General features: G+C 54.5%; 2 protein-coding genes across 5 annotated transcripts; one reads left to right on the forward strand and one right to left on the reverse strand.

Annotated features, from left to right (window-relative positions):
• Positions 1-14243: 14243 nt before the first annotated feature.
• On the reverse strand, positions 14244-16558 carry DRAP1 (DR1 associated protein 1). Of its 2 annotated transcripts, XM_032282792.1 has the most exons (7): positions 16239-16558; positions 15939-16011; positions 15750-15843; positions 15349-15468; positions 15150-15243; positions 14841-14929; positions 14244-14485 (listed from the first exon to the last, which is right to left on the reverse strand). In XM_032282792.1, the coding sequence occupies exons 1-7, from the start codon at positions 16278-16280 to the stop codon at positions 14380-14382; spliced, it is 618 nt and encodes a 205-aa protein (XP_032138683.1). In that variant the 5' UTR covers positions 16281-16558; the 3' UTR covers positions 14244-14379. The 2 variants fall into 2 exon arrangements, with proteins under 2 accessions (XP_032138683.1, XP_032138684.1); XM_032282793.1 differs by lacking the exon at positions 15349-15468.
• A 132-nt stretch (positions 16559-16690) lies between these two features.
• On the forward strand, positions 16691-18921 carry CUNH11orf68 (chromosome unknown C11orf68 homolog). Of its 3 annotated transcripts, none has more exons than XM_032282794.1 (2): positions 16691-16825; positions 17514-18921. In XM_032282794.1, exons 1-2 carry the CDS (start codon positions 16704-16706, stop codon positions 18271-18273), a joined length of 882 nt encoding a protein of 293 aa, XP_032138685.1. In that variant the 5' UTR covers positions 16691-16703; the 3' UTR covers positions 18274-18921. The 3 variants fall into 3 exon arrangements, with proteins under 3 accessions (XP_032138685.1, XP_032138686.1, XP_032138687.1); XM_032282795.1 differs by having other exon boundaries at positions 16693-16825; positions 17517-18921; XM_032282796.1 differs by lacking the exon at positions 16691-16825 and adding an exon at positions 16868-16951.
• The last annotated feature ends 5055 nt before the right edge of the window (positions 18922-23976 follow it).

The raw sequence follows: 23976 nt of genomic DNA on the forward strand, positions 1-23976 counted from the left end.
GCAATTCTCCTGCCTCAGCCTCCTGAGTAGCTGGGATTACAGGCACGTGCCACCATGCCCAGCTAATTTTTTGTATTTTTAGTAGAGACGGGGTTTCACCATGTTGACCAGGATGGTCTCGATCTCTTGACCTCGTGATCCACCCGCCTCGGCCTCCCACAGTGCTGGGATTACAGGCTTGAGCCACCGCGCCCGGCCTATTTTTACATTTTTAATTTTATTATTTAATTTTATTATTATTATTCGAGATGGAGTTTTACTCTTGTTACCCAGGCTGGAGTGCAATGGCACAGTTTCCGCTCACTGAAACCTCTGCCTTCTGGGTTCAAGGAATTCTCCTGCCTCAACCTTCCAAGTAGCTGGGACTACAGGCATGCACCACCACACCCAGCTAATCTTGTATTTTGTGTAGAGGCGGGGTTTCTCCATGTTGATCAGGCTGATCTCAAATTCCCGACTTCAGGTGATCTTCCTGCCTCAGCCTCCCAAGGTGCTGGGATTACACGCATGAGCCAGCACACCTGACTAAAATTTTTGTGGATTATTTTTTTAGAGACAGGATCTCACTATGTTACCCAGGCTGGTCTCAAACTCCTGGTCTCAGGTGATCCTCCTGCCTTGGCCTCCCAAAGTGCTGGGATTACAGGTATGAGCCATCCCATGTGGCCTACAATTTTTTATTTTTACAGACAAGATCTTGCTATGTTGCCCGGGCTGGACTCACATTCCTGAGCTCAAGTGCAATGGCATGGTCTTGGCTCACCACAACCCTCTTCAGCCTCCAGAGTAGCTGGAAATTCACCACTGGCAGCACGGGTGTATACCACTGCACCCACCCACATTCTTGAATCTCCATTTCTGATTTTTAAATTTTATCTTCCTTGTTCTTGTTGGAAGCCACCTCAGGTGCACTGGGAATGCAGTATGCAAATTAATCGATGGTACTTCGTTCATGCAGCAAGTATACAGTGGTGTCTTGTAGTAGTTAGGTCTCTCTGGCATGCAATTGGCCAAAATAATAAAGATAAAAATAAAAGTCTTTGTCCATTTTCTGTTGCTTATAACAGAAAACCTAGAACTGGGTAATTTATTTTTTTAAAAAGTTTCTTACAGTTGTGGAGACTGAGAAGGACAAGGTTGGGGGGGGGTCACATCTGAGAGCCTTCTTGCCAGTGGGGACTCTCTGAGAGTCCCGAGGTGGCGCAGGGCAGGATGTGGGAAGGGGGCTGAGCGTGCTGCTTCTGATCTCTTTTCTTATGAAGCCACCAGTCCCACTCCTATGATAACCCATTCATCCATCAACCCATTAGCCCAGTCATCCATGATGGATTCGCCCATTCATGCGGGCTCCCCTCTTGACCCAATCACCTCTTACGGGCCCCACCTCTCAATACTGACACATTGGGGATATTTGGAGGAGACAATATTTAAGCCACAGCAAGAAATCATTGGCTTATTTTACCAAATCATAACAAGAGCAGAGGCGTTCCTGATGTCAATTTTGTCTGGATCGAGGGACTTAAGTCCCTTTGTCTGCCTCTGTGTGTGTGTGTGTATCTCATTTCATCTTCATTTCCCTCTCTCTCGGCTTCATTTTCTCCCATGGAAATGCTGGCTGCAGGCAGCACCACCTTGCAGTCCTTGGACCTTTGCCACCAGAGTATAGAGAGGACTCTTCCCACATAGCCAGGTGAAAAAAATAAAAATAAAAACAGGGAAGGGCTCTGACATATGTTATCTTTTTTTTTTTTTTTTTTTTTTTTGAGATGGAGTCTCGCTGTGTCACCCAAGCTGGCATGATCTCTGCTCACTGCAACCTCCGCTGTCTGGGTTCAAGTGATTCTGCTGCCTCAGCCTCCTGAGTAGCTGGGATTACAGGCACCTGCCACCACACCTGGCTAATTTTTGTATTTTTAGTAGAGATGGGGTTTGGCCATGTTGGCCAGGTTGGTCTTGAACTCCTGACCTCAGGAGATCTGCCTGGCTCAGCCTCCCAAAATGCTGGGATTACAGGCCTGAGCCACAACGCCTGGCCACATGTACTGTCTTGAGCCTCACGGCCACCCCTGAACCAATGGCTGTGGGGAGGGTATCTTGACCAGCAGTCCCGGAGGCGCCACCTGGTTAGAGTGGGGTGGGCATCAGTTCTCTAGGGATACGGATATGTTTGGGGCAGCCTGAAGAAGGGCAGGGCAGACCCATGCACAAAAACATGCCTACCACATACCTACCATATAGCAGGCCCTGTAAGACATACTGGAGACACAGATGTGAACATGACAGGTCCTGTGCCCCTGAGGAGGCACTTTCCAGAAGTGGAGGCGAAACCTGCACACACAGTTATAATCCCAGCCAGAGCACGGAAGGGAACTTGGAGAGGGGACAGGTGAAAGATCTGGGGAGTTCAAAGGATGGGGAGGGACTCTGGGTACTGGTCTTGAGGAAGTAAGGTGGACTGAAAGTGCTTTTTTTCCACAAACAGCTAAGAAACTGGGCAAAGCACAGGCAACAACTGTTTACCGATATTAGACAACGGGCAGCACAGGGCTGCGGTCCCTAAGGCACGGGAAATTGAGGAGGGGAGCCCTGACACTGTCTAGGTCCAGCCACCTGCCTGGAGGTGATTCACCTACCGTAGCTCTTGGAGGGACCCATTGATCTCACCGAGTAAAGATGAGACCAGAGTTTGGGAAGCCTCATCTTCAGGGCATCTGATCTAACTGAAGACAGGCCCAGGTATGGGTATTTTAAAACTCCCCAGGGTTGGCTGGGCGTGGTGGCTCACGTCTGCAATCCCAGCACTTTGGGAGGCCGAGGCAGGCGGATCACTTGAGGTCAGGAATTGGAGACCAGCCTGGTCAAGGTGGTGAAACCTTGTCTCTACTGAAAATACAAAAAATTAGCCAGGCATGGTGGCGGTGCCTGTAATCCCAGCTACTGGGGAGGCTCAGGGAGGAGAATCTGGGAGGGAGAGGTTGCAGTGAGCCAAGATCATGCCACTGCACTCCAGACTGGGAGACAGAATGAGAACCTGTCTCCAAAAAAATAAAAAAAAAAACAAAACAAACAAAGCTCCCCAGGGTCTAAGGTGTAGCCAAGGTTGAGAACCACTAGGCTAATCTGCAACTCCAGACAAAGGCAGAGGAGGGCTTTCCACAAAGCAGAAACCGAACTCTTAAGAAAATGGGTAAGGGGAAAGTGAAACCGACTCTGGGCGCCAGGCTGGGGTGGAAGAGCCTTCTGTGGCTGGAAACAGCAGCCACCACCCCAGAGGAAGCAAGGCCCTGCCTACCCGCTCGCTTGCTACAGTTTCAACATCCTGGCCTCCTAGGAGTCCCCTCTCCTTGGTATCCCTGGTGAGGCGTGCGTGCCTATTTGTTTACCATCGGCCTGCTGCTCCTTCCCCCAACTGCACCGAACTCACGCAGGAGCAGGGGCTTTGTGTGTTTTCTCTGAGTTCACCTTCCCCAAGACCAGAACAGGGTCTGGCATAGAGTTGGTACTCAGCAAATGTCTGTTGAGTGACTGAATGAAGAAAATGTATGATCCCCTGCATCCTGCAGGGCCACATTTACCCTGCCCTATGTGATGCTGTCCCATGAGGTCGGGCCCATTCTCAATCTGGCAATATCTTTTCTGTTTTTGAACACAGGTTGCATAGAATCAAGCAGACATGCGCCTTAGTTTGGGATACTCCATGCAGCCGCAGGGCCCTGAAAAGCTGCTTTTTTTTTTTTTTTTGAGATAGAGTTTCACTCTTGTTGCCCAGGCTGGAATGGAATGGCGCGATCTTGGGTCACCACAACCTCCGCCTCCCAGGTTCAAGCAATTCTCCTGCCTCAGCCTCCCAAGTAGCTGGGATTACAGGCATGTGCCACCACGCCCAGCTAATTTTGTATTTTTAGTAGAGACAGGGTGTCTCTATGTTGGTCAGGCTGGTCTCGAACTCCTGACCTCAGGTGATCTGCCCGCCTCGGCCATCCAAAGTGCTGAGATTACAGGCATGAGCCACCGCTGCTGTCCTAAAGCTTCTCTTTTCAATGGACTTACCCCTTCCCTGCATCCCAGTCCTATTCCTACAGCTCCGAGCCATGCCGCCTCCTTGTCTAACACATTCCCTTCCAAAATGATTTCCAGGCACTTATTTCCGTAAAGTTCTGTAACAGCAGGGCCCATTTATTGGGTGCTTACGGTATCCAGGCACTGTGCTGAGCAACTTATGCATCAGATCTCATGAAACCATCACATGTCCCTAAAGGAGGTGCTATTATGATCCCATTCTGCAGATAAGAAAACAGAGTTAGAGGCCAAGTGGGGTGGCTCACGCCTGTAATCCCAGCACTTTGAGAAGCTGAGGCGGGTGGATCACTTGAGGTCAGGAGTTTGAGACCAGCCTGGGCAAAAAAGTGAGACCCCATCTCTAAAAATATGTATACATATAGCTGGACGCAGTTGCTCGTGCCAGTAATCCCAGCACTTTGGGAGGCTGAGGCAGGCAGATCACAAGGTTAGGAGGTCAAGACCAGCCCGGCCAACATAGTGAAACCCCATATAGATACAAACATATATGTATATGTCTCTATACACAAATATATATGTGTGTACATATATATTTGTGTATATGTGTGTTTATATATATATGTGTGTGTGTGTGTGTGTGTATATATATATATATATATATACATATTTATATATACTTTTTTTTTTTGAGACAAAGTCTGTGTCTCCCAGGCTGAAGAGTACAGTCATGCAGTCTTGGCTCACTGCAACCTCCACCTCCCGGGTTCAAGTGATTCTACTGCCTCAGCCTCCCAAGTAGCTGAGACTACAGGCATGAGCCACCACACCCAGCTAATTTTTTTCTTTTTAGTAGAGACGGGGTTTCACTAGGTTGGCCAGGCTAGTCTCAACTTCCTGACCTAGTGATCTGCCTGCCTCGGCCTCCCAAAGTGCTAGGATTACAGGCGTGAGCCACCGTGCCCAGACCTTTATTCCATTTTTTAAAACGACATTTGAACACACACATATGGGATTTCAGATTAGAGACAGTTCACTCTGATGATGGGAGGTGGCAGTCACACAGCCCTGTCACTCCCCGGCTACAAGGAGCCCCCAGAAAGTCCAGGCCCACTCTCATCAAAGGCCCTGCACCAAAGATGGGAGGGGCCGGGCCCCTGGTAGATCGCCCAGATCATGGGTGCCAGTCCCCTGCCTCAGGGCCCATAGCCTAGCAGAGTGGGAACTTGGTCACATCCATGTCCTGGAGCTAAGTGTCCCTGCACCTGAGAAACGGATGGCCCTCAGGTGTGTACTGGCGGGTAAGCTGTTAACTCCACCTCTCCACACCCTGGACCACGCACATGCCTGGATGAAGCCCCTGCTCACCTCTGGGCCACTACCTCACTTCTAGAGCCTCAGGCTCCTCACCCATAAGGTGGAGGTATGTGGACATCTCTCCTAGAGGAGGGCTCGGGGGTGCAGGGGAACTGACAGTGGGCTCACACAGAGCAACACACTGCTGCAATGCCTCCTGCCCCCCATTAACCACGGAGGAGGCATCTGCAGCCCTAGTTCATGGCTGTGGAGGGCAAAGGCCAGAGAAGAAAAGGGGAAGGCAACAGATCCAACAGGTTTACTGCATGCCTGGAATTCAGTAAGCACCCAATAAATGGTGCCTGCTGTGATGAACTTATACGGAAGCACCTGGAAAGCAGATTGGAAGGACATGTGTTAGACAAGGGGCGTTGTGGTGCAGGCAGCAGGAATAGGACTGGGAGGCAGGAGGAGAAGCCAACAGCACGTCAGCTCTCCAACCAGGCCAGGGACAAGGCTAGGAGAGGACAGGCAGGGCCACTCAGTCATTCAACCCTCCTTCCCCCACTGCGTCTTTCCCTGGCCTCTGGGGCCCCAGGTCCAGCAGCACCCAGGGCAGGGATGTGGTAGGCACCCCACGCCTCTACCTTTGCCCCTTGCACCGAGCTTCTTGGGCCCGAGCGGCTGCCAGTGCCACAAGGACACCTAAGGTGGGCTGAGTCCAGGGCTGGTGGCCTCTGAGTCAGGCCCTGGGTGGTGGCTGAGGCAGTGGGAGCAGAGGAGACCATGGGGAAACCTGACAGATAAAATCTAATCCTCCCAGCCTTTGCCCTTGCTATTCCCTCCTCCTGGAGCCCTCTCCCCACAGAGGGCTGGGAGCCCCACTCACTCCATGCACAGTCACCAGAGTCTTCCCTGAACCCAGTAAAGAATGCTGGCCCCCCAGGCCTGGCACGGTGGCTCACGCCTGTAATCCTACTACTTTGGGAGGCCAAGGCAGGCGAATCATGAGGTAAGGAATTCGAGATCAACCTGGCCAACATAGTGAAACCCCGTCTCTACTAAAAATACAAAAAATTAGCTGGGCGTGGTTTCGGACACCTGTAATCCCAGCTACTCAGGCGGCTGAGGCAGGAGAATCACTTGAACCCAGGAGGCAGAGGTTGCAGTAAGTCAAGATCATGCCATTGCTCTCCAGCCTGGGTCACAGAGCAAGACTCCATCTTAGAACAAAAAAAGAATGCTGGTTCCCCAGGCCGGGCGCGGTGGCTCATGCCTGTAATTCCAGCACTTTGGGAGGCTGAGGCAAGCAAATCATGAGGTCAGGAGTTCAAAACCAGCTTGGCCAACATGGTGAAATCCCATCTCTACTAAAAATACAAAAAATTAACTGGGCATGGTCGTGTGCACTTGTAATCTCAGCTACTCAGGAGGCTGAGGCAGAAGAATCGCTTGAAACTGGGAGGTGGAGGTTGCAGTGAGCCTAGATTGTGCCACTGTGCTCCAGCCCGAGTGACAGTGTGGGACTCCATCTCAAAAATAAGAAAAAAAGAACGCTGACCCCCTTCTCACCCTGGACTGTCTGCTCCTCCCGTTACGCTTTATTTTCCCCAGAGCATGGATCACCATCTGACATGCAATTCATCTTTTTTTTCTCTTTTTTGAAACAGAGTTTCACTCGTTATCCAGGCTGGAGTGCAATGGCACAATCTTGGTTCACTGCAACCTCCGCCTCCCAGGTTCAAGAGATTCTCCTGCCTCAGTCTCCCAAGTAGCTGGGATTACAGGCATGCACCACCACACTTGGCTAATTTTTTGTATTTGTAGTAGAGAGGAGGTTTCATCATGTTGGCCAGGCTGGTCTTGAACTCCTGACCTCAGGTGATCCACCTGCCTCAATTTCCCAAAGTGCTGGGATTACAGGCATGAGCCACCGTGCCTGGCATGATTCATCTTTACTGTCTGTCTCACCCCTGCAGAAATAAACTCCAAGAACATTTTGTTCGCTTAATCGCCACTACCTAGAACAGTGTCTGGCATGCAATAGGGTCTTGATAGAAAAAGTAAAACTTTTTTTTTTTGAGACAGAGTTTCACTCTTATTGCCCAGGCTGGAGTGCAATGGCGCGATCTCCACTTACCGAAACCTCTGCCTCCTGGGTTCAGGCGATTCTCCTGCCTCAGCTTCCCAAGTAGCTGGGATCACAGGCGTGTGCCACCACACCAGCTAATTTTGTATTTTTAGTAGAGACAGAGTTTCTCCATGTTGGTCAGGCTGGTCTTGAACTCCTGACGTCAGGTGATCCACCTGCCTCGGTCTCCCAAAGTGTTGGGATTACAGGTGTGAGCCACTGCACCCAGCCAAGTAAAACTTTTATGAAGATACCAAAGAAATGCACTAGTCTTAAGTGTACAGCTTAATAGTTTTATATGTAACCCAGTTCAAGTTAAAAAACACTTCCAGAAGGCCCCCTGTACCCCACCCCCAGCCAATGCCTACCCTTTATGTATGTACTGACTTCTATCACTATTGATGAGTTTTAACTGTTCCTGAACTTAGCTTAAACGAATTATATCAGTGTGTAGTTTTTTATTTTACCTAATTAATTTTTGAGGCCAGGTCTGTCTTTCACCCAGGCTGGAGTGCAGTGGAGCAATCTCAGCTCACTGCAGCCTCTACCTCCTGGGTTCAAGCCACCCTCCCACCTCAGCCTCCTGAGTAGCTGGGATTATAGGCAGGCACCACTATGCCCAGCTAATTTCAGCATTTTTCTGTAGAGACGGGGTCTCACTATGTTACCTAAGCTGGTCTTGAACTCCTGAGCTCAAGTGATCCGCCCACGTTGGCTTCCAAAAGTTCTGGGACTACAAGTGTGAGCCACTGCAACTGCACCTGGTCCATGTATTTTTTTTTTTTTTTTTTTTTTTTTTTTTTTTGAGACGGAGTCTCGCTTTGTCACCAGGCTGGAGTGGAGTGGCATGATCTCAGCTTATCGCAACCTCCACCCCCCAGGTTCAAGTGATTCTCCTGCCTCAGCCTCCCAAATAGCTCACGTGCACCACCACGTCCAGCTAATTTTTATATTTTTAGTAGATACGGGGTTTCACCACGTTGGCCAGGATGGTCTCCATCTCTTGAGCTTGTGATCCGGCCGCCTCGGCCTCCAAAACTGCTGGGGTTACAGGCGTGAGCCACTGCGCCCAGCCTCGTCCACGCACTTGTTCGTTTGGCTTCCTTTGCTCCACATAAGGTCTACAAGATCTTCCCACGGTGTTGCCTGTGACAGCGGTTCCTTTGACTGCTGTTCTATCAAACAATATTCCACCATTTCTGTATTCATGCTCTTGTTGACGGGCATTGAGCTGTTTCCAGTTTGGGGCTACAGCCTTGTACATGTCTTCTGGTGGCCCTATGCCCCCATCTCTCTTGGGTAGCTACCAAGGAGTGGAATTGCTGCGTCATAGGGGAAGTGTGTGTGTTAAAAAGAAACTGCTGAACGGTTTTCCAAGGTGGTTGTACCTACTGACATTTCTGCCAGCCATGTGTGAGTGCTGTGTAGCCACTTCCTCTCTAGTATTTGGGGGTGTCAGACTCTTTTTTTTGAGACAAGAGTCTCACTCTGTCACCCAGGCTGGAGTGCAGTGGCACAATCAGCCTTCTGAGTAGCTGGGATTACAGGCATGTGCTGCCATACTTGGCTGATTTTTGTGGTTTTAGTAGAGATGGGGTTTTACCATATTGGTCAGGTTGGTCTTGAACTCCTGACCTCAGGTGATCCGCCTGCCTTGGCCTCCCAAAGTGCTGGGATTACAGGCGTGAGCCACCACGCCCAGCCTTTTGTTTTGTTTTTGAGACAGAGTTTAGTTCCTGTTGCCCAGGCTGGAGTGCAATGGTGTGATCTTAGCTCACTGCAGCCTCCTCCTCCTGCATTCAAGTGATTCTCCTGCCTCAGCCTCCCAAGTAGCTGGGATATACAGGCACCCGCCACCACGCCCAGCTAAATTTTTGTATTTTTAGTAAAGGTGGGGTTTCACTCTGTTTGCCAGGCTCATCTCCAACTCCAGGCCTCAGGTAATCTGCCCACAGCGGCTTCCCAAAGTGCTGGGATTACAGGCATGAGCCACTGCTCCTGGCCAGGGATATCAGACTCTTAATGTCGGACTTTTGGTGGGTGACTGTTACCTCATTTCCCTGCTGAGTAATGATGTTGGGTGCTCAGGAAACATCTGCTGATGGAACCCTGTGGTGGGCTACAGAGAGTGGCTCTCCACCCAGCAGGGAGTATCACTGTCATTGGCTGCCATGCTGGCCTCAGAAGCTGCTCCCCGTTTCACATCCTGGTCACACCTACACCCTGGGCACAGCTGAGATCAGACTAAGACATTCAGATGGACTTGGCTGAAGGCTTCCCACAGCTAGAAAAAAGACAGAGGAAATCATCGGTTCCCCAGCAGAGCTCTGCAGACAGGGCACTGATAGGAGGTCCCTTCCCGGTGTCCAGTGGCATCCACTGGGCAGAAGCCATCTTTCTCCACTCCTAGGAGGTACCTAGGGGCCACGTCGCCCAGTCAGGAACACAATCTCCCCTGAGCCCCTGCTCTCTGTCTCAGGAGGCTGCATCCTAACACTTGGCACAGGCTGGGCCAAGCCCTGCCCATGGCCTGTGAGGTCAGCAGAAACTCCTAGTAGTGGCAGGTGAGCAGAGGCACCGGACCACTTCCCATCCTGGCCCATTAAAGCCTCCATGAGCTCTGAGCTCTCCCCTTCCACAGTAACCTTGGAAGTCACGGGCTGAGGAAGATGGCACCAAAAGAGCCACATCCCTACAATCCCTCTTAGAGAAGGCTGCCCACTGATCAGATAAATCCCATTATGAACCTTCTATAGGCAAGATACAAACTTCCCCTGCATTCGAACCTGTATGTCTGGGCTTTAAGACATCAGCAAGCTTTGCCCTCATACAGGTATATGCAGTACAGTTGGCCCTCCACACCCGTGGGTCCCACATCTGTGGATTCAACCAACTGCAGACCAAAAATACAATATTCACAGGATGTAAAACCTGTGGATATGAAAGGTTGGCTTTGCCTATTGGCAGGTTCTGCAGAGCCAACTTTGGGACTTGGGCATCCATGGATTTTGGTATCTATGGGGGTCCTGGAACCAATCCCCCAGGACACTGAGGAGTGACTATTAAATATATAGCATATATATTTAAAAAACAGAAAATACATAGTACATATAATTAGCATAGGTAACAACTAGCCCGATTTTACAGGTGAGAAAACTGACGCAGAGATGTTGGAGAATTTGTCCAAGATTAGTAAATGGAAGAGCCAGGATTTGAACCCTGGGCCTGGCTCTGGAGATTCCAGTCTTAAGCACTCTGCCTCAAGGCTGAATGAGCAGGCCAAGAATACAGAGGTGCAGGCCAGCTGTTCCAAGCAGCTCCTCCCGCCCACCTAGGCCTCCTCGGGCCTTTCACCCTTATGCAGTGAGAGGCGCCCCCTGCACCCCAGCCTTCTCGTCTTTCCAGGTGTCACCTTGAACCCTCCCTGTTCTGACCCTCACCTCTTGGATGGACCCAGCAATAGGGTCCCAGGGGTTTTTCCCTCTCCTACTCCTTACACACGCTTGGCACAACCTCCTTCTGGTGACCCCAAGGGTCTACCTTCCCTGGGTCTGCCCCCATCTGTTTTGAGAGAAAGCTGCCCCTGGGTCAGTGGGATCCACCTCCTGTCCACAGGCCCTATGTCAACCAGAGCTCTTTCAGTGACAAGACAGAAAGCAAACTGGCTTAGAGGAGGGAAATGTTTATTGGCTCATGTGACTAAGAAGTCCAAGGTGCACAGGCCTCAGGCCAGTGCAGCCCCAAGTGCCCACATGGCATCAGAAAGCTCTTGTCTCTGGACCCCTTGGCTCTGCTCCCTGTGCTGGCTTTGTTCTCAGGTGGGATGGGCCCTTGGGGTAATAAGTGGCTTCCAACAGCTCCCGGCCCACACGCATTCCGCCAGCTCCACTGCCCCAGTGTGGCCGCTGTCACCTCGCCAGCGATCTTGTCAAAACGCTTTCCCGATGGTCCCACCTGAAGTTCTGGGGCCCAGGACCCCACCTCTGCACCAATCAGTGGCAGAGTGTGGGTGGCTCTGTGAGGGGCTAGGCCGGAGCGCCACTCACACCCCTCACCCTAGGGAGTGGGCTCAGCTACCCAGAGCACAGGTTCCAGCAGAGAAGAGGTGGTTCCCGAAAGGAAACCAAAAGCACTGTGACCAACGCGGGCGCCAAGAGGCAGGCAAGGCCCGCAGATGCCCCAGTTTCCAGTTTCCCAGGGCTGTCCCCTCTCCATGCCTCAAATCCTTGACCCTCTCATCAGCCTTGGCTGTTTCAACCCATCTTCTCCTTTTTTGGGCCCCTCACTCAGGGAAGGAGACCCGCCCCCTGCTTCACAGAGAAATCAGAGACCTGGGAAGATAAAAACTGCAAAAACTAGCCAGGTGCAGTAGCTCACGCCTGTAAGCCCAGCGTGTTGGAAGGCCAAGGTGGGAGGATCACTTGAGACCATGAGTTCGAGACCAGCCAGAGCAACATACTGAGACCTCATCTCTACACATGCGCGCGCACACACAAACAATACACGCCTATAGTCCCAGCTACTCTGGAGGATGAGGTGGGAGGATCCCTTGAGCCCAGAAAGCTGCAGTGAGCCATGATCATGCTAGTCTTGGCAACAAAGAGAGGCCCTCGCTCTAAAACAAAACAAAACAAACAAATTTAAATAAAAAAAAGTGTTACCTCTGGCTGGGCGAGGTGGCTCACGCCTGTAATCCCAACACTTTGGGAGGCGAGGTCAGGCGGATCACTTGAGGTCAGGAGTTTGAGACCAACCTGGCCAACATGGCTAAACCCTGTCTCTAGCAAAAATACAAAAATTAGGCAGGAGTGGTGAGGGGTGCCTGTAATCCCAGCTACTTGGGAGGCTGAGGCAGGAGAATCTCTTGAACCCAGGAAGTGGAAGCTGCCGTGAGCCAAGATCACACCACTGCACTCCAGCCTGGATGAAAGAGTGACTCCATCTCAAATTGAAAAAAAAAAAAAGTTCTCAATCCTCTCCCCAAAACCCACTCACTGCCTATCCCTTGGCAGGTTGGGGTTGGCCTGAGGTTCCCCTACCTCACCCTATCAATTCTCTCCCATCCTGTCCCTGCAGCCACTCTCTCTCTAAAAGTTTGCATTCCTGCCATCTAAAAACCACCCCCATACATCCATATAGTATGAGAAATTTATATATATGTAACACATAATGTAAATATATATACATAAACAAACAAACCACCCCCAACTCTGGTGCCCCATACTCTGAGCAGTCTCTGGTTGGGATCTCTAACTACCGCTTTCACACGCCTCAGGGTCTCTTACCTCCAGCCCCCTCGCCCCCTCCAACCGCCACCAAGGCCCAAGCAGCACTGGCAGAAGCTCCAGGAAAGCTGAGGGGCAGCTCGCAGGCACCACCTCCTGTCCACGACATCTGATAATTGACCTCTCCCTGCTTCTACACAAACCTGGGTGGGTACCACTGTGGATCCTGGGTGGCCCAGCTTGTGGCCACCCTCGTCTCCTTGGGTGACCTGCTCCAGAGCCCCATGCTTAGTGAGGTCACCTGCTTTTGAGGCTCACATGCATCTTTGTCTCGCTATGTTCACACACCTACTAGGCACCTCCCCTCAGCGGCCTCACAGGCACCCCTGATTCATCACAGCCAGACTGATCTTCAGTCCGAACCCTGTTCTTCTCCCTGTGGCCCCCAGCAGGGAAGGAGCCCCTGCCCACCAAAGCCACTGCAGAAAGAAACCCGGGGGTCACCCTTAACAATCCCCTCAACCTCCATGTCCAGCCAGCCATCTCCATGCTCAAGGCCGAGGCCAGCACAGACTCAAGCCTGCCCACCACTCACTGTGCCCCTACCTCACCCTGCTCCAGCTGCCATCACCCTCACCCAGACTTCTGTTGGTTCCCTGCTGCCACCAGTGCCCACAAGAAAACCAGTGAGTTTGTTAAGAAACAAATTATACGTACATATATACATATATATATTTTTTGAGATTTTTCTTTTTGAGACGGGGTAATGCTGTGTTGCCCAGCCTGGAGTGCAGTGGTGCAGTCATGGCTCAGTGCTGCCTCGAACTCCGGCCTCAGCCTCCTGAATAGCTGGGACCACAGGCATATGCCACCATGCCAGTAGACCTTTAAAACTGAATGTCCCCTGGGCCCCAGGAGGCCCCTCATGGGCCACCTGCACGAACCCCAGCCTCACCCAGTACCTCTGCTTTATGGGTAGCGCAGCTCCTGAGTCTGCTCTGAAATGTATCTGGATGAACAGACTGCCACTGCCCTGTGCAAAAACCACCTTCAAGGCCCTGCATAATCTCAGTATGTCTGCTCCTTCCCACATGCCTTTCACTGCACTGGGAGCAGGACTCTACAGTTTCCAAGACCCGTTCCTGTTCCCTGTCCCACTTATCCCATCACAGCAGCCCACAGTGGGCAGAACGGTCTCCATCAGAGGCAAGAGGCTGCTCAGGGCAGGGCAGCAGGCTGCTGGGGGTCAGCAATGTCCCCCGAGTGCCCGGCACCTGCAAGCTCTCCCACCTCCCTTCACTCAGCAATGTCCCCGAGTGCCCGGCACCTGCAAGCTCTCCCACCTCCCTTCACTCAGCAATGTCCCCAGAGTGCCCAGCACCTGCAAGCTCTCCCACCTCCCTTCAGTCGGTCAGCAGCCCTGGTGCTGCTCAGCAGAGCTGGGGCCTCCAGCCTCCCCAGCTGACACCTCCTTCCCTTGATACCGCTTCACCTGCCACTGACCCAGGCCCAGCTCCCAGTTTCACGTGGGGAAGGCAGGTGGGGGGATGGGACAGCAACCATGACATCCTGCAGAGAGCCTGGGACAGACACTGATGATTCCCTTTTATTAATTTTTTTAATAAATTCAAGAACAGCTCTACTTTCCCTCCTCCCCCCAGAGCAACAAAAATCAACTAAAAGGGCCTATTGCCTGGGGGGCGGAGGGCGCTAGGAGTCGTAATCCTCTTCATCCTCTGCGTCTGGTGCTGAAGGGCCTGGGGGTGCTGGGGGCAACGGCAGAGTAGAGGCGAAGGGCAGGAAGGGTGTCGGGGGGCTGCAGGGCAGAAGGCAGGGGGGAGTCGAGCCTGAGCCCCACCTGCCCTCCACAGGGGCAGCTGCCAAGACCTTCCTTCCCCCATCCTCCCTCCCACCACTACCCTCCAGATGCATGGGACCAAGGCTTAAGGCAGTTCAGGCACGGTAGGCCCAGGCTCCACCCATGGGCGCTGGCAGGGTGGGACAGGATCTCTCGGAAGAACAGTCTCCTGCCTTCAAGCCCTCCTCAGTTATTCTCCTCCCACCCCCAAATCTGCCACAATCAGCAAGACCAAGGAGCCAGGAAAAGCAGGAGGGGTGAGCCGGCTCTGGGTGAGTCTGCCAGCGCCCTCCCATGGCTCTGGGCTGCTCACCTCTGAAAGTGGGCAGGGGGGTGGCTGGCCTGGGGTGGGGGTTGCGATGTCTCTTCTTCTCCGTCAGTGTCTGTGTCCTCAGATTCATCCTGCGAGCACCGCAGAGGTCAGAGTTGACAAGAAAAGGCAAGAGCCCATCACCGGGGGTGACAGAGACAGCAGGAGACCTCATAGCCCCAATTTACAATGAAACTGGGGTACAAAGAGGTCACAGAAAAGGACGAGAGCTGGCCTCCAGCTGGTTCAGTCTGAGGCGAGGCTGCCGGTCCCATCACCAAGGGCAGGCCGAAGCGTTGGGGCCTCACTCACCTCCTGCTCCGAGTCTGTCCCGGACAGCTTCTTGTCCTTGCTTTTCGTTCCCATCCCACCGTTCTTTCGGCTGCCACTGCCTGGCTTCCGGCCCCTTTGGGAAGGTACAGTCCATCTGCCCAGAGGTCTCCCTACTCCTCGGCCACCCCAAGCCCTGTGGCCTTGGCCTTCCCCACTGTACGCCAGGCCCTGGCCGCACCTGCGGGGGCCCTTTTCCCCATCCATGTGGTTGTCCTCCCCGTCTCCCTGCATGTCAGGCACAGATGCCACCAGGTCTTTCAAGAAGTCAAACTGCTGCTCCAGCTCGATGCACTGCTTCCTGGAAGAGGTGGGGAGGGGCTGGCACTCAGGAGGGGCCCAGACACCCAGACCCTCAGCGAGTGACAGCAAGGGGCCCCGGACGTCAGACTGGAGCCCAGGCCCCAACACCACCCCCAGGTCTGCCCTCCTTTGCTCAGGTGGCTCCCTCTGCCGGGACGCCCAGCCCCTCCTCCACCAGTCTGAGGCCTCGCTGGTGTCCCGGCCGCCGCCCACCTCCCTCGCTATCCAGGCTCTGCCTCCCTCCGCGCGTGAACTCCCCGCGCCAGCCCCGCCGCTCACAGGTGGGATGTGGTCATGGTCTTGGCGTTTCGGGACTGGGTCACCTGGCAGGCCTTCTTCAACAGCGACTCTAGGAAGAGCTCGAGCGCTCGGGCTGAGGGGCGTCAAGGAGAACGCGGGGGCGGGAGAGGGCGACCTGCTGCCTCCCTCCCCCACGCCCCTCGACCCGGCCAGACCCCGGCAGGATACAGATGATGACAGGCACTGCCGCCGCCACCTTCCCAATCTCTTCGTCCGTCTGCATGATCTTCTTGATCCGCGCCTGCAGGTGGGGGAGCAGAGTTCAGACCCCGTCGCCTCCGTCCCCGAAGGGGATGCTGGGGGAGGAAGGGGCATCCCCGGAGAAAAGGGGCGGGGGACAGGAGGGCACGGAGGGGGCGGGGCGTCCAGGCCCCCGAACACAGCGGCGCGCCCGCCTCCCCAGCAGGAACTGGGCCTAAGCCTCCCGGGAACAGGGCCCACTCCTGCCGGGCTCTGCCACGTGCTCACCGGCGGGAACCGCGCGTTGTACTTCTTCTTCTTGCTCGGCATCTCGAGGCCTCTCTCACCGCGTCGGGTCCAGCGCCGCCACCCGCAGCCTCCCGGCTCCCGGGCCTGCTCGCCGCCCGCCCGCCGCGGTTCCCCCGGGTCCTGGTGCCGCCCGCTCCGCCCCCGCTGCTTCCCGTGGGGTCCTAGCGCCGCCGGTTAAGACGCCGCTCGCCGGGCCCTAGTGCCCTCTTCCTGGAGCCTCCCGGGCGGTGCGCGTCAGTCCCGGGTCTGGACCGCCGCTCCCGCCCGCCCCCAAGGCCAGAAGAGCGAACGTTGGCCCCGCCCCCCACCCCACCCCCGGGTTCCCGCGATGTCCCCGCCCCCCAGCAGCACCTCCCCGCAGGCCCCGCCCCTTCCCCTGTCGGCCCCGCCCCGCGGTGCCGCGCTGTGGCCGGCGGTCCCGCCCCGTGGCGGCGCGGCGCTAAGATGGCGGCGGCGGCAGCGGCGGCCGTGGCGGGGGCGGGGCGCGGTGGCGGTGGCGCGGAGCCGCGGCAGGAGCGGAGTCGGGCCCGGGGCTGGGTCGGCGTCGAACGCAGCGAAGGCCGGAGGTGACTGCGGGCGGCGGGAAGGGCAGGGCAGGGCTGGGGCGGGGGCGAAGCTCGGGCCATGGACGCTAATGGCGGCGGGCGCGGCAAGGCCGGAGCCTGCGCTCCTGCAGGCTCTAACAAGTCCAGGTTCGAGTCCGGGCTCCGCCCCATTGGCCTCGGACCGGATCGTGCCCTCTCTGGGCCTCAGTGTCGTCGTCTTTAAGTGGGCCCGATGACGCCTGCCCAGGAGGCCTGGCCCTACAGAGCCGGCCTCGGGAGCTGCGCGAACCTGCGCTTCTCTGCCTCCCTCCATTAAATGCCAGCGCTCCAGATACCTGCCGGAAAAGGGGACCTTGGCAGGGCCGGGAGGTGTAGCTGGGGCGATGCTCCCACGCCTGGATTCACCTTTCGGCTCTGTTACACACTACGGGTGTGACCTTGGGCAATTCCTTTTTCTCTGAGCCTCAGTTTCCTTGTCTATAAGTCAAGGAGAATAGTAATAACTGTAGCAACTCTTCTGGAGCGCTCACTCCTCAGGTATCTAATTTTCACAACGGATCTACGGGACAGGAACAGTTGTTAGCCCATTGTAAAGATGAGGCAACTGAGGCGCATCGACAGTAACTCTTACCCAGGGCCACAGTTTAATCCCGTGTTTAGCACCTGTAGTTACTGTCTCTGACTCCGCCTTCCCTCGGTTCCCTCACAGCAGGATGGAACCAAGTGAGGAGCTAGAAGAGGAGGACTCTCCAGGTGGCCGTGAGGATGGCTTCACCGCTGAGCACCTGGCTGCAGAGGCCATGGCAGCTGACATGGACCCCTGGCTAGTGTTTGATGCCCGAACAACGCCTGCCACCGAGCTGGATGCCTGGCTGGCCAAGTACCCACCATCCCAAGTTACCCGTTATGGGGACCCCGGTTCACCCAACTCAGAGCCTGTGGGCTGGATTGCAGTGTATGGGCACGGCTACAGCCCCAACTCCGGGGACGTGCAGGGCCTGCAGGCAGCCTGGGAAGCGCTGCAGACCAGCGGGCGGCCCATCACTCCAGGTACCCTGCGACAGCTGGCTATCACCCACCATGTGCTCTCGGGCAAGTGGCTGATGCATCTGGCACCGGGTTTCAAGCTGGACCACGCCTGGGCTGGCATTGCCCGGGCCGTGGTTGAAGGCCAGCTTCAGGTGGCCAAGGTGAGCCCACGGGCCAAGGAGGGTGGGCGCCAGGTCATCTGTGTTTACACAGATGACTTCACGGACCGATTGGGTGTACTGGAGGCAGATTCAGCCATCCGTGCAGCAGGCATTAAGTGCCTGCTCACCTACAAGCCTGACGTCTACACCTACCTGGGCATCTACCGGGCCAACCGCTGGCACCTCTGCCCCACTCTCTATGAGAGCCGTTTCCAGCTTGGGGGTGGTGCCCGTGGCTCCCGAGTGCTTGACCGTGCCAACAATGTGGAGCTGACCTAGAGGGGCCAAACTGAGGAGACTGCCTTCTGCCTCCTCCATGCTGGGGATGGATCCTCCTGTCTTCCTCCTTATCCCATGAAGGCCAACCCTCCAGCTCTGGGGACTAGATCACTTGGGAACGACCTGCATCTTCAGTCCGCTTGAACTTCTGCCCTCTGTTCAGGGCTGGCTCAAGCCCCCACAGGCTGGGGCACTCCAGTTCCCGAGGGACGAACCCTCAGCCTCCCTTTTTAATGCTGCTCCTCTCCACTGCCCAGGACCAGGGTTTGGGTGCAGACACCTAGGAGAGCCTTCCTTGGCCACGCTCATCCCCGCTATACCTCCCCTTCCTCCTGCATCTCCCCTTCTCTCCTTCCCCCTCACAAGGGAGAAAACAGTGCTTCCAGCCCCTGTCCTTGGAGCCTTCATGGTCCAGAGGGTAGGGGCCCCGCTGGCCTGAGCATGCCATTTTGGGGGGAGGGTAGTTGTGCCTACTCATCCCCTGGCAGAGGGAATGCCAGGGCCATGGACATGAGACCTGCTCATCCCTGCCAACTCACACAGCCTACACCACCACTGTCCCCCCTTCCTTGCCTACTTTGACATGTGCCTGCTCCTGGCATTTCAATAAAACCCATCTTGGGTCTGTGTCTTGAGTGTTTTTTAAAATACTGTCTTGGTGGTTACCTGCTTTGGTTGCTAGAGAGAGGCAGGGCCAGGAGAGACTACCCCCTTGATCCAGCCAGGCCCTCATAGCTGCCCCTAGCTATAAGATGTGCCTCACTGCCGAGGCTGGGCCCTGTCATTAGAACCTCTGCAAAAGCAGCCCCACTTCTCCTCCATCCCAAATCAGTTTCTCAGTGATTTCCCATAATTCCAGGGATTGACTCCTCCAGGAACGTCTAAGGGGCCACTGTTAGCCCTCAGGGTGCACATGTACATATTAGAAAAAGGAACCCTGTAAGTCCAAGCAGTCTTAGGCTGGGGTATGTGGTTTGGGAGCAGAGGATGGGCTGGATTTCCACACCCTAGGCTGGACATCCTTGTGCAGTGAACAACCTGCACAACCCTGAGTGGTCTCTTTGGAAGCCCTGCCATTGCTCCTCCCCGGACAGTTTGCAAAGCACTTTCATGTGTATTATTTCTCAGAACTTCTTTAGGAGACGTTGGCCCCATTGTGTGGTCAAGGAAATTGAAGCCAAGAAGGGAAAGGAGTGTTCTCAGTGTCATATGATGAGGTGGGCAGAGTGAGACTTGCATCCCTGTCGCTTTCTCAGGCAGTGAGTCCCTGCGCTCACCGAGGAGAGCTCACCTGAGCTTTTTACAACGCACAAAGCACCTTTCACCCACGTGATCTCACTAGCCTGCCCTGCTCTGCTGGGACTTGCTGTCGGAGCCTGGCTCCTATACCCCTCCACCTCTCCAGCCCTGTGTCTGGCCCTGGTCTTGGTTGGGGGCCAGGGTGTCTGGCAGGGAGCCCCTTGGGACACAGCTCTCGTGCCGGGGCTGACTCAGCCTCCAGCAGTCTCACTGAATTGGAATTTAGAGCAGGGGAGCGGAGATGCCACCGGGCTGACTGGGTGGAAGTGGCTGAGTCATGAGATGCTGGCTCAGTGCTCTCTCCAGCTTCCTCCCCACCCTGAGCTTCCCCAGGTCTGAGTCCCCCTCTGCCCAGCCTTGGGAAGTCCCTAGAGCTGGGTGGTCTCCGAGTTGGAGCCTGGTGCTCTGCCTCCCTCAGACCATCAGTGCCTTGCACTCGACCAAAGTGGGCCAAGGCACCTCATGGATCCAGCAGAGATGCCCAAGTGGGGTCAACAGCACTGGCTTCTTCTGTAGCTGAGTGTGTCATACACACAGCCCCTCTTAATCCCCGTGCCCTGCCCCAGCCCACAACCCACCTCTCCCAAGCCACCTCCACTCTCCCCTTGTCCCCCTCCATTCTCCACAGCCAGGTCAACAGATCCCTCCTGCAGAGTGGCCATGTCCTTCTGCCAAAAGCCCTTCTGTGGCTCCCTGCGGCCTGCAAGATAGAGTCTACTCTCCTGCACTGGACATGACCTGGTGCCCATCGACTGCCCCCACTTACCTCGGGCACCCCTTTCTGCCCATGCTCACCCCGCTGGAGCCGTCTGGCACTTCCTTCACCACCTGGTGAGCAGCCCTGGGCCTCAGGCTTCCTTCTGCTTGAACACCTGCCTTGCAGCCCTGATGGCAGGAGTGTGTGGTGACTTGTGTAATGGCTTGATTGATGTCCGTCTCCTGCTGGCCCCTAAGGCCCATGCCCATACTGTGCTCCATGAAGGCAGGAACAGTGTCTAGATCTCAGCCCTGTCCCCAGAGCCTAGCACAGTGCTTGGCCAGAACAACGACTCCATAAATTATTACACAAATGAATGAAGTACTTGGTGACTCAGGTTCAGCCCCTGCCAGACCCTTCTGCCTCATCCAGTTTCCACTCCCTGCTTCACACTCCTTGTCCAAGAACGTTAAGCTGCATGTGACTTTCTTGCACACACGCTGGCCTTTCTCATTTTCACGCCTTTGCTTGTGCCATAGCCTCTGCTTGGCTTACCCTCGCCCACTTCCTTTCCTGGTTCCATGTCGCACACCCACCGGCTCAGGTGTAATTCTCCAGGATCCTCCTGCAATCTTCCTCGCCCCAACTGTCCCAGGCATGTCCCCGAGGCTCCCACAACTCCCACCGGCCTGCTTCTCTCATTTGCGTGTCAGGTCCTTTCAGAACAGTGGCTATGCTTTATCTTCCAGCATCCGGCATAGGGCCCAGCCTAGTGCAGATGCCAAGTAAACATTTTTTTTGAGACAGGGTCTTGCTCTGTTGCCCAGGCTGCAGTGCAGTGGCATGATCATGGCTCACTGCAACTTTGAACTCCTAGGCTCAAGCGATCCTCCCACCTTAACCTCCCAAAGTGCTGGAATTACAGGCGTGAGCCACTGCACCCAGTGAACATTCTTGAATAAATGAGTGAGTGAATTAAAGCCACTCTCTCTTTGGGCCTCCGTTTCCTCATTCTATTCATAACAAGAGCCAGGCATGGTGCTAAGCGTTTACCTACATGATTTCATCTAAGTTTCACCTGGCTCTATTATTATTGCTGTTTTGCAGAAGAGGACACTGAGGTCCAGACAAGTTCAATAATTGGCTCGAGGTTACAAAGCAAGTGAGTGGCAAAGCCAAGATTCAAACCCAGGTCACCCACCTCCAGGGCTCCTGATGCACTGGTGAACCCCCACTTTATCGAAGTGCTCCTGGGGTGAGGCTGCAAAGATAGATGAGCCCTGCAAGGACTCACAATCTGGTTTCTAAAGCACACGGGAGGTTGGGTCCTCAGAGCCACCTGGGAGAGAAGCTGGGCCAAAACTGAGTCCCTTTTTTTTTTTTTTTTTTCTTTTTTTGAGACAGAGTTTCACTCTGTCACCAAGGCTGAGACTGAAGTGCAGTGGCATGATCTCAGCTCACCGCGACCTCCTCCTGGGTTCAAGCAATTCTGCCTCAGCCTCCTGAGTAGCTGGGACCACAGGTACATGCCATCACACCCCATTAATTTTTTTGTATTTTCAGGAGAGATGGGATTTTACCACATTGGTCTCGAATGTCTGACCTCAGCTGATCTGCCTGCCTCAGCCTCCCAAAGTGCTGGGATTACAGGCGTGAGCCACCGTTCCCAGCCAAAAGTCCTTTTTTTTTTTTTTGAGACAGAGTTTCGCTCTTGTTACCCAGGCTGGAGTGCAATGGCGCGATCTCGGCTCACCGCAACCTCCGCCTCCTGGGTTCAGGCAATTCTCCTGCCTCAGCCTCCTGAGTAGCTGGGATTACAGGCACGCGCCACCATGCCCAGCTAATTTTTTGTATTTTTAGTAGAGACGGGGTTTCACCATGTTGACCAGGATGGTCTCGATCTCCTGACCTCGTGATCCACCCGCCTCGGCCTCCCAAAGTGCTGGGATTACAGGCTTGAGCCACCGCGCCCTGCCAAAAAGTCCTTTTTTTTTTTTGAAAGAGTTTTGCTTTTGTTGCCCAGGCTGGAGTGCAATGGCACGCAACCTCTTCCTCCCGGGTTCAAGCCATTCTTCTGCCTCAACCTCCCGAGTAGCTGGGATTACAGGCATGTGCCACCACGTCCGGCTAATTTTTTGTATTTTGAGTACAGACGGAGTTTCTCCATGTTGGCCAGGCTGGTCTTGAAGGCCTGACCTCAGGTGATCTGCCCGCCTCGGCCTCCCAAAGTGCTGGGATTATAGGCATGAGCTGCCGCGCCTGGCCAAATGTCCTTTTTTACTGATGAAGAAACTGAGGCCTAGAAAGTGCAATGACCAAGCACACCGGGCAAGAAGGGTCTCCAGGTCTACAGTGGGCACTGCTCGCCTGCCAGGTCAATGGCCCCCCAAAACCAGCCCCCTCGGGCTGGCAGCGGGTTCTGCCTTGTTTGGCTGGCCCATTCCTACATTGGAGCAGGGAAGTGCCTTCGGCCTAGGGGGCACTGGGCAAACTTGGACAAGCCCTGTGCTCTGCTCATTTTATAAAACCAGGGGAAGGGTGACTGAGGCCCCCACCAACTCCTTTTCCTCCCATTCCCATATGCTGCAAACCCCTAGACCCCAGGGAGGAGGCTCCAGAGGGTCTGTCCAGGGAAGGACAGAATCTGCCCGACTCCTGACTCAGGCTAGAATTCAGGCAGACTCAAAGAGGACTGAAACAGCTGAGTCAGGAGAACGCTTCAGCAAGAGCTTTGGCAGGATTTGGGGGATTTTCCCAGTGGGGCAGCTGCGCCCCACTCCCGCCTGCTGGGAAGGGCTCTGGCAGGGATGAGGATCGGGTCACACAGCTGATTCATCTGAGGAGGGAAACTCCCCGCTCCTGTGACACACATCCCCCAGGCACCCGGGGGTAAACCTGAGGACACAGCTGAGAAGCCCACCAACCCCATCTTCCTTTGCTTACTGGGGAAAAAACCCAGGGAGATAGAGTCAGGCAGGGTGACAAGGCTTAGGGGCAACTTCCTAGGGAATAAAACCAGAGACTGGGACCAGAGAGAAAGCTGGACAAGGGCCACCTCAGGCATCCTTTCTCACCCATTTTATAGATAAGAAAACAAGCACAAATAGTAAAAGTAAACAGGGGCTGGGCACGGTGAGTCATATTTATAATCCCAGCAATTTGGGTGGCCAAGGCAGGAGGATTATTTGAGCCCAGGAGTTCAAGACCAGCCTGGGCAACACAGTGAGACTCCCATCTCTACCATAAGATAAAAAGAAAAAGCCAGGCATGGTGGTGCATTCCTATGCTCCCAGGCACTCAGGAGGGTAAGAGAGGAAGGTCGCTTGAGCCTGGGAGGTCAAGACTTCAGTGAGCTGTGATCCAGCTATTGCACTCCAGCCTGGCAAACCTGTCTGGAAAAAGAAAAAAAGCAAACATGTATATAGACCTACTCTGTGCTGCCAGACACACACTAAGCAGTTTAGATGCATTCACTCATTGTGGTCCTCACAGACCACCGAGGCAGAAAGAAGTTAAGTAACTTGGCAACTTGGCCGGGGTCAAGGCTAGAAATGCTCTGGGGCCTCCACGACTCCCTGGAGTCCTTGCACACACCTGTGTCGCAGGGAGCTCGTCCCTGGTCCCCAGGCAGCTCTGGCCCCTGAGGGTAAAGGCCTTTCTGGGGTGAAGTCCAAATTGGTTTCTTTTTTTTTTTTTTTTTTTTTTTT

Source organism: Sapajus apella, unplaced genomic scaffold, assembly GCF_009761245.1.
Source record: "Sapajus apella isolate SASKATOON/1434 unplaced genomic scaffold, GSC_monkey_1.0 scaffold14, whole genome shotgun sequence".
NCBI classification, from domain to species: Eukaryota; Metazoa; Chordata; class Mammalia; order Primates; family Cebidae; genus Sapajus; species Sapajus apella.

Coding starts and splice junctions, on each gene's coding strand:
- DRAP1 (XM_032282792.1), bottom strand. CDS start 16,280: ATGCCGAGCAAGAAGAAGAAGTACAACGCGCGGTTCCCGCCG. Junction 14,930..15,149: donor GGACAGACTCGGAGCAGGAG/GTGAGTGAGGCC, acceptor CGGTGCTCGCAG/GATGAATCTGAGGACACAGA. Junction 14,486..14,840: donor CCCCCTGCCCACTTTCAGAG/GTGAGCAGCCCA, acceptor TCTGCCCTGCAG/CCCCCCGACACCCTTCCTGC.
- CUNH11orf68 (XM_032282794.1), top strand. CDS start 16,704: ATGGCGGCGGCGGCAGCGGCGGCCGTGGCGGGGGCGGGGCGCGGTGGC. Junction 16,826..17,513: donor GAACGCAGCGAAGGCCGGAG/GTGACTGCGGGC, acceptor GTTCCCTCACAG/CAGGATGGAACCAAGTGAGG.